The sequence below is a fragment of the Chanos chanos genome, chromosome 6 (genome assembly GCF_902362185.1).
Source record: "Chanos chanos chromosome 6, fChaCha1.1, whole genome shotgun sequence".
Lineage (NCBI taxonomy): Eukaryota > Metazoa > Chordata > Actinopteri > Gonorynchiformes > Chanidae > Chanos > Chanos chanos.
The window spans coordinates 40,351,839-40,360,809 of NC_044500.1; the positions used below are offsets into that span (position 1 = coordinate 40,351,839).

Sequence of the window (8,971 nt, forward strand, 5' to 3'; positions counted from 1 at the left end):
TTTTACTTTTGCCACCTCTGCATGTGACTGTGCCATTAATTTGCATTTATCTCTCCAGATAGATATCCAACATTTTATTGGTGCCAGCCAGAAAATAATCCAATATTCAGAAATAAATGTATATGTTTTCATTTAGGGTTTATTTAAAAAAAAAAGAAAGAAAGAAAGAAAACTGACATTAATTAATTATTATCTGCACGTTTTTCTGTGGATGTTTTCATGACATTTGAACGACTTTCAGAATTTAATTTACCTTTCTTGTAGTTCGTGAAGGGAAAAACAATTAGCTGGAGATCAATTTAGACTAAATTTCACCTTTGTGCAGTTCTTGAAATATGCTCATCTTTTCAAACTAAGTCTGGAGACAAAAATGAACGTCGCCGAGTTACATTTTGAAATATTTAGACCTGAGCACATAACTTTAAAATGTGAATGAGCGCGGGCGGAAAGTAAGGACTTTTGTTTAGAAAATATTCCAGAGCAGTCAACACCATTTCCGGTTTGTGCTGTTGCTTGTTCTTAGAGGCTTCATAACACACTACAGCAATCCATTTACTGTACTGTACCAGCTAGCCGATGACAGTAGGAAGCTGACTTGATTGCCAAACAATAACTGTGATATCCATCAGAGCTCAACAAGGTACGTATTTTGTTTCCTCCTCGTGCGATTAAGATATTTTTATGAATCGAATTTCATGCTGATTTTTATGTCTCTAGACATAAACATCATACACCTGGCTTCCTTGGTAGAGTGAGCCACCATATTGCACGGATTTAGCTGAGCTGGATCAGATTGCTAGGTCAGTGTATTGGCAAATTTGACTACGTAAAATTGGTACAAGGACACCTCCTTGCCCTAAAACGAATTTACTATACTCAGAAAACCAAAGTAATGCACACAACTGTGAACTTAAAACAGCAGCACGAGGACCTCGTTACTTTTGCTGCTGTGATATACTCCTAAGGCCTAATTGATAATGCTAGCTAACTGTAAGCTTTTGCTTAGCCGTGACTAACCATTGAATGTACGCTAAAGTCATTTGTTCTGAGGTCAGTTACATACCATAAAATGATGTCATTTGAAATCATAAACGCTTATCTGTGCTAACGTTTTCTATTTTGTAGCAGCAGTTCTGTATAGCCTCTACCCAAACGTGGTACGTAACCATTGTTAGCGTGTAAGGCTTCAAACAATCGAACAACTGTTTATCTGAGGAAGTCATGGTGTTTTGATAATTTAAACGAATATTCTTTTAATGTACCAGCTTGCGTAATCATTTGTCTCTCCCCTCTTTGTTCTGTGTCAGCTTCCATTTCTAGTTTAAATATCTGTTTTTAAAATCTCGGACACTAAACAGTTAACTCCAATTTTATTTTGTCATTGTCCAAATTACTTCCTATTAAAATTTTAAAATATAGTTTAAAGAGTTTCATGCTGAAATGCATAACATTATAAGCAACTTATTGTTCACTTCATGTTTTCCTCCATTAGGTGTAATTGATGGATCAACTCTAGCACTGAGTAGCTCTTAGCACCAGGTCATCAGTGTCCTTACAGGGAATCACGTCTCTTACTAGTGTGCACTTGCCAACAAAATAATGTCCAGTGGTTGAAGATGGGAGGTAGCAGCTCCAAATCAAAAGGCTATTGGCCTTTTGGTGGTTCAGGCAGTGGTGATGAGCCAACCAAAGAGGGAAATGAGCAGTCCCTGGCAAGAGTCCGAAGCTTCCGAAACGCGACTCCCTTCGTGTTTACTAGAAGAGGGTAAATATAGCTTTGAGACATATTATGGTGGAAATCACAAGGGCTCGGCACATTGGAGTTGTATATCTGTATGACTGAGATATGTTTTGTAAGGATTTAAATACGTATGTATGTATAATATGACATGCGTAGCATTATATTGTACAAGATGTGTTGTTCACACTGTTGTAAGGAAAAACATTTTCCACACACTTTCTGTACTTGGTATTTAGTTTTCATGATAGCTTTCCCAAGCTGAGGAAGTCCACTATTGGTAAACAGTGCTCTAGTGAAATCATGTACATCCTAGTTGTGTAAGTCTTGTGTAGTCCTACAGTTTTGTGTACTCTGTACATTTGCAGCTCTATGTTCTTTGATGAGGATGGAGATCTGGCTCATGAATTCTATGAGGAGACAGTGGTGACGAAGAATGGACGAAAGAAAGTGAAGTTGAAGAGAATACAGAAGAACCTCATACCTCAGGTGAGTGACAGTTCTCATAGTTACTGTTGTTCTACGATTTTAGCCAATCAGAGCATCACCTTGTTCCTGCATGCATACATTTTCCTCAAGCCGCTTAGTATCCCAACTTAGGAAAAGCAGTAACTAATGTTATTTTTGTTTTGGGGTGGCAAACAAAGGAAACAAAACAAATTTTGTCATAAAAAGGATATTTTTCAACTGGGGGAAATCTTAAAACAAAACAAAACAAACAAAAAAAGCCAGACAGTAAATCCACTCTAATCACACCCCCATTACCTTATTCCTGTAAATTTTCTTTTTACTTACCCTTTATTCTGTCTCCCTTCATCTTTCCACAGGGGATAATTAAGTTAGATCACCCTTGCATCCATGTAGATTTTCCAGTTGTCATCTGTGAAGTTTGACACAAGGGTATCAGACTCATTAAATCTACCACAGCAAAGATTCCGTCCCTAATCTGCCTGGACTACCACCCTTTGCTGGATCCTGGATATAGTCTGTTTGTGAAGATTGGAGGCATCCTCCTGTAGCTGAGCCGTCTCAGCGGGCTCTGGTCCCCCTGCATGTGGAAGCGAGGCCAGCAGGCTGTGATGCATTTTTGAGCTGGCTGCCTGTGAACACTAAAGTTTTGCAGAAGACAATGATACCCTGACTATGTTTTTCTTATTTCTTTTTCCTTACCAACAAGATGTACATTGGTGCCCAAGCATGAGTGTGTGTTTTGAGGAGAAGTTATGAGTTATGATACCTGAGGATGAGCACTAGTGTGGTGTGAAATGTATGTGTGATACCTCTCCCTCCTCATTCTGTCCTGTTTTGTCTAGTGATCGTAAATATTCAGGAATGATTCACTGTATCAGATGCAGAATGTATGAAGCCAGTCTAAGCTTTTCTTATGAACATTTATAAACCTAATGATAATGGACAAGTGGCTCAGGTGAGACAGACTGTCTTAATGCTTTAACACTGACTTGCTGCCTTTTAGGAAGACATTACTGCCTCTCTGTAATGTCTTTGACACGGCAGATGTTGATGCAGAAAGCATCCTGAAGTTGTATGGCTTTGAGGCTGGGGAACATGTCAGATTTGAAGGATGCACATGAAGTGTAAAAATGACCTCATGCATTTCTAGATTTCAGTTTATGCCATGCATGTTGTTCCTGAGCCCAAATTTGCTGTCATGTCATTTTGAGCTAGGAACCCCCCCCCCCCCATTTTCTGGTTAAAATAATTTGATTTGGGATGTTGTGATGGAATGGTATTGGTGCCTGCTGTGCTATCTGGTGACAGAGCCCAGACATCTGTACGGTCACTGTGAAGCCTCACTAGTAAAATGCCACATATATCTGTGCAGGATTCATGTCTCTCTTAATTTATTACAACTGGTACGATTTGGTTGCATTTTTTAAATACAGCTGTAAAGACACACATTAAAATGCCTGTTGCATTTATTTCTTTGTATCAAACTCAATACAGACCCTGTTGTTGCCAGAATTGTCACCTTTCCTCTACTTGGCTCTGTTAAAAGTGCTTAGGGTTTGTCCATCCACTAGAGGGCATCTTTAAGGACTTAACTCCTCATAGGTCATGCTGGTATTGCATCCTTCTGACATTGTGTTTACAGGATGATATATTAACATGCTCTCTAATGACCTTTAGATGAACCACATTGTCCTGCTCGCTCGTGTTCCCTGCAGCATGCCATCTAAAGGCACAGTTTTATCATCTGGGTTTGGAACGGAGGAAGTGTGCGGTGTGCGATATTGGGCTGTTTTCCAACAGTCGTTTCACCCCAAATGTGAAAAACAACGTGCAAATAGAGTTATCAAGAGCCTCTTGGGACAGTTTCTGTAACCATTCTTGAACTGTCACAACAACCCTCCCAATGGCAGGATTGCTTCTAAACCACAGTGAGTCTTCCCAATTATCTGGATATAGGGTGGAAAATTTAGACTTATGTCACGGTTATTGTATGTTCACACAATACATATGAGGGCCTCCACCTTGTTTTTTAGATGTTTACAGGTCACACTACCATTGACTTTGCCGATTCTCTCCATTTGTCGGAATACTGAGAGGACAGTGTGATTCCCTCAGGGAGTCTTGAAATTAGTTTTAATGTGATAGCAAATCTCATACCATATGGGTCACAAAACTCCATGTTTGTGGATGTGGTTTAGATGTTCTTTCATTGGTACCAAACAGTCAGAATTCCACGATGCTGACATAGGGCCAAGGCTGAATCCTAATTAATGTAATGGCATGTAAGAGAAAGGGTCCTGGGTTGACCTGCTTAGCAATATGAAAGCAAGAGAGAGAAATTTCTGTGCCATACTTAAAAGAAGGCCCCTCTAGCATTTCCTTGGCTGCTGTTAAAAGATTTCTCTGACTAACTTTTCCTTATAACCTCACAGCTGACCTCTCACACAGATTTTCATGAGCTGCAGTCTATTTTGTTAAAACCCAAAATGACATTAGGTATTTAGTGTTCCTCTGCATTGTTTAGAGGGGTCTGTCCCCCAAACCATGCATGACTTAATTGTTTGGGAAAGCAAGAAAGTGTATGTGCGTTGTGTGTGTGTGTGTGTGTGTGTGTGTGTGTGCGTGCGTGCGTGTAGGCCTGTTTTTTTGGTCAGCAGTTACTGTCTGATTACTTTCAGATGATAGATTTTAATCACAACCATGTCTCTGTTTAGTTGAAGAGTTAAACACAAAAATTATGGAAAAAAAACTGCACAGAAATATGTCAAGCAAAAAGCACTGTAATAAATCCGTGAGCAATATTACATAACAGGGTGAGGAGAGAGCACTCGAATGATGGCTTCAGTCTAACTCTGCATCCACACTCACTTTGTTACATTACCAAAGTACAGATTAACACAGACTCAGAGTAGCTTTCTACATGACTTCAAATGGAATTTTTGAGCGTAAATCCAGAATAGTGATACAACGAAAAGGTAATTTATCTGGAATGCATTATCAAGGAAGTTCAAACTTTAGGGAATTTTTATAAACTTGGCTTTGGGTATTAGAACAGATTTTGAGTTCAATTAATAATTACATTTGGAAGAAAGAGGATCAGTTCCAGTCTTAGAAAATAGTTTATGTAAATTTCCTTATATGCCTTTAGAAATGTCCACAACCCATTCCAACAACACTGGCACGTCCTTGACAGCCCTGACGTTCTGTTCTGAAGTGACGTATGGGACATCGTGCCATGCTGTGACAGAGGTCACTTTAATGGTGATGTTGTTTGTGAAATTCCTTCCTGTCCATCTAATGTCCAATGGCCTGAATATACTCAAAGAGCACAGCATGACTCCAGAGAGGATGTCCCTGTCCCATAGCTTGGTGGAAATGACCTCTGCTTCTTTCCAGGAAGCAGCGTGTGTCCTCTTCTTTTACTCAAAGAAACATTTTTTTTTTCATATGTGGGCATGTGACGGCACATCATGGTTCATGTTTTTATGAGAATGGAAAGATCCTTATTACCAGCTGTGTTATTGCTCAGCTCAAAGGATCTAAGAGTTCTTATCCTCATAAAACTCCCCACTTTATTACTTTCTCTCACGTCAGTGGTATCCACTGAAATCAAATGCGGTCACCAAGGAGGGTGGTTTTTATGCTGAGTCACAATGATGCAGGTGCACCAAACACAAAATCTCAGTCTATGGTTCACACTGTGCCCTTCATTAAAGCACACAACAGGGAGCAGAGGTCAGATAAAGGTCTATTGAGCAGTAATGAGAGAGATTGCAGCGTGCTTACGACATGGCACATTTTTCCATGGTTGATTTGATGGAATTCTTCTTGTTTTTTATCTCCATATCTAGCATAATTCCACAAAAAAACAGGTGGTGTATGTGCATTTTGAAAATGGATGCAGTGTGAACACAACATGTAATAATGTCAGACGGTCATTTTAGATTCAAGTAACAGCAGCAGTGGAATCTTCATTTAATTTCACTTGGACGGAAGAGAATCCCATGGTCTCTCCTGTTCTTCTTGTTTCTTTTGATACAGATCTATTGTTCTAAAATATTCAGAAAAAAAAAACTGGGCTGTAAAGGAGACCCTGCACACAGGGATCCATGTCCCATGATCTGCATGTGAGATCTGAATGCTTCTCCTTAACGTGTCCTAGCTTGGAAGGGCAAGGCCCAGTCTGTCTCTGTCTCTCTGTTTCTCACTTAGAGATGGTCATAACTATGTGACACACAATGTCAATGTGCTTACCACAGGACTCTTTAAAAAGATTATGATGAAATAAACGGTTTCTGATGAAGTCAGCATGACACTAATTAATAAACAACTTTTCTTTGAGCTGACTTCAGCGATGCTTGGGTCAAGTAAGTCTCCAGTTTTACAAGCCAACAATAAACACCTGGATCTTGGGTGTGTTCTTGTCCCTAGACATAAGGAGCTTCTTGTACAATCCTCTGTCGTCTGAATTCCACCGTGCTCTTCCAAAGCATTGGAGACAACCCAAGGAAGCTCTTAGCTTCATATATCACTTAATCCCTTATCCAGAAACACATCCACAAACTAATATTTTTTTACAGACCTAGTGGAGAGTGATTGTTTCGGCACTTCTAAGGCTTCTACACTTCCATCCATGTCCCCTTTCCTATGGCAATTTGCCAGTCTGCTAAATGTATGTAGGATTGTTCAGATGTCCATCCTGCAGGGGGAGGCTTCAAAGAGGGGGGTCTAACTAGAGTCTGTTTAGCTGGGGGGCAGACAGGGCAGGACTGGGGCTGGATTATGGGTGGGATCTGTCAGATGCACAATTTAAGGCTGGTCCTGTCTTAGAAGTTGCTGAACAGATTCATGAACACAGCATCATATAAAGAAGAAACCGGTGAATGTAACATATCTGGTAAGGGTTACTCCTCAGTTTGGTGAGTGATATTGTAGGGTGGATTAAGGCAATGTTTCCATCAGATTTTTTGAAGATTAAAACTTGATTATGACATTGGTTGATAATGGTATGGTTAAATATGTAAATTCTCTTGAACAATTTAAGAATATATTCGACGACCCTTAACGTGTTTTGTTTAACTGTATTAACAAATTTGTCTTAATAAGATTCTGACATATTTCTACTTTACAGCTTCTCTTTACTGTTATAGTATAATCATGCTATTATTCTGTAATTCATTTCTGAACATGTCTGTTCAGAAGAATAATTTTAAAGATATTTTTAATGCATGTACCCTGTGAGCTCCAGCTCTCTGGATATGAGACAGCTTATTAAAATGGTCTAAAGTTAACAGCTACAAATAAGTAACAGAATTTTTGCTCCATAAAGCGTAACACAACCATACCACACACACACACACAGTCTACTATGTCAGTGTAGTCACTCATGCCTCTGCTGCTGTTTGTTCCCTTGTCAGACCATCATGTTGGCAAAACGAACTTCATAAGCTGAGACTTTGGAGTTAGCCCTTTGACCTACAGCTATGCGTGGCAATCACAATGGTTTCATAACTGTTAAATATGTTAATGCCTTTAGGGCATAGGCCCTGTGTCACGAGGCCTTAAGAGAAGGTTTCAATTGAAGCTGTCAGTAATCAAGCACATAGTGTTATCTGACCGTGGAATGTATGTACGACGACCAGCTTGGTTTAGTTTGTATGAACGAAAGATACGGATAGACTTAAAAGTGCATTCAGCTTCTCCATTTCATCACCAGGTGAGTCAGCAGGAAATGGATGTACACTGCTGCGTCAGCTGACACCCCCTCAGTGACCCCCCCCCAACCCCATCCTGAGGTCAATTTTCAGTTGTAGTATGAAATGCTTGTTTGACAAATCCTGAGGTCAGTCTTCAGTTCAGTTGTAGTTTACGGTGTCTGTTTGATTAAGACTTATAGAACGGCATCTTTGCGTTTTATTTAATGCACTGATTTTTATAACGAGTACATAATCCAATTCAACTACTTCACTATAATATTTTCTTTATTTTAAGTATTGTGTGGCATTCGTGCCATCAGATGTGTGATATGAATAAACTACGGCCCTCTCTTCCACGCCTCTGGGATTTTTTAGCATGTCTGCACCCTTGCTTAAGTATTCATTGTCTGGTTTAGCTGAAATACAAGGTGTTGACACAAGAATGGTGGCGTGCCAGCTGAAAGGCACAAGTACCACGTAAGCCCGCGAGTACACACATAATATTGTGCAAGCCATGTTAAGATACGATACCACATTGTATATCGTTTTCAACCTTTTGATAATACGATGAAACAGTTTAAGAACTAGAGGAAAGGCGACGGTATAATCGATTTTTAAAAAATAAATAAATAGACGAATTTGAAAAACATGTCTTGACTTAAATGACATCCGCTACCATTACTCAAGTGGCACACTCCTGTTGGCCTTCATGCAGACAAGTTCTCTCTCCTAAACTAAAGAAATCTGGGCACTATAACTATGATCTTTGAAAAGGGGGGTGGGGGTATAAGTTTTGAAAACGCTGGCTCTATTGCGGCAACACTGAAAAGCAAAATCTACATTTAGAAAAGTATTTTATGGTGAAAGTGCAAAAGACGTGAAACTTAGTTCCTCAAAGCACTTTAAAACGGATTGTTTCGAATAAACTTAACACTAGTCGGACACTGTAGGCCTGTTTACTGGTTCCCCCCATTTTCCTATCATGGAACAATCCGAAGCAAAAAGATCAGCACATTGAATTAGCTACCCTACCGAGCGTAAGGTCTCCTTGGCACGTTTTTATCGT

At 39.6% G+C, this 8,971-nt stretch overlaps 1 protein-coding gene across 2 annotated transcripts; it reads left to right on the top strand.

The window, feature by feature from the left end:
• Positions 1 to 547: 547 nt before the first annotated feature.
• Positions 548 to 3,583, top strand: tusc2b (tumor suppressor 2, mitochondrial calcium regulator b). Of its 2 annotated transcripts, XM_030777702.1 has the most exons (6): positions 548 to 640; positions 718 to 800; positions 1,129 to 1,157; positions 1,493 to 1,765; positions 2,107 to 2,227; positions 2,566 to 3,583. In XM_030777702.1, the coding sequence occupies exons 4-6, from the start codon at positions 1,617 to 1,619 to the stop codon at positions 2,629 to 2,631; spliced, it is 336 nt and encodes a 111-aa protein (XP_030633562.1). In that variant the 5' UTR covers positions 548 to 640; positions 718 to 800; positions 1,129 to 1,157; positions 1,493 to 1,616; the 3' UTR covers positions 2,632 to 3,583. The 2 variants fall into 2 exon arrangements, with proteins under 2 accessions (XP_030633562.1, XP_030633561.1); XM_030777701.1 differs by lacking the exons at positions 718 to 800; positions 1,129 to 1,157.
• Positions 3,584 to 8,971: the final 5,388 nt, after the last annotated feature.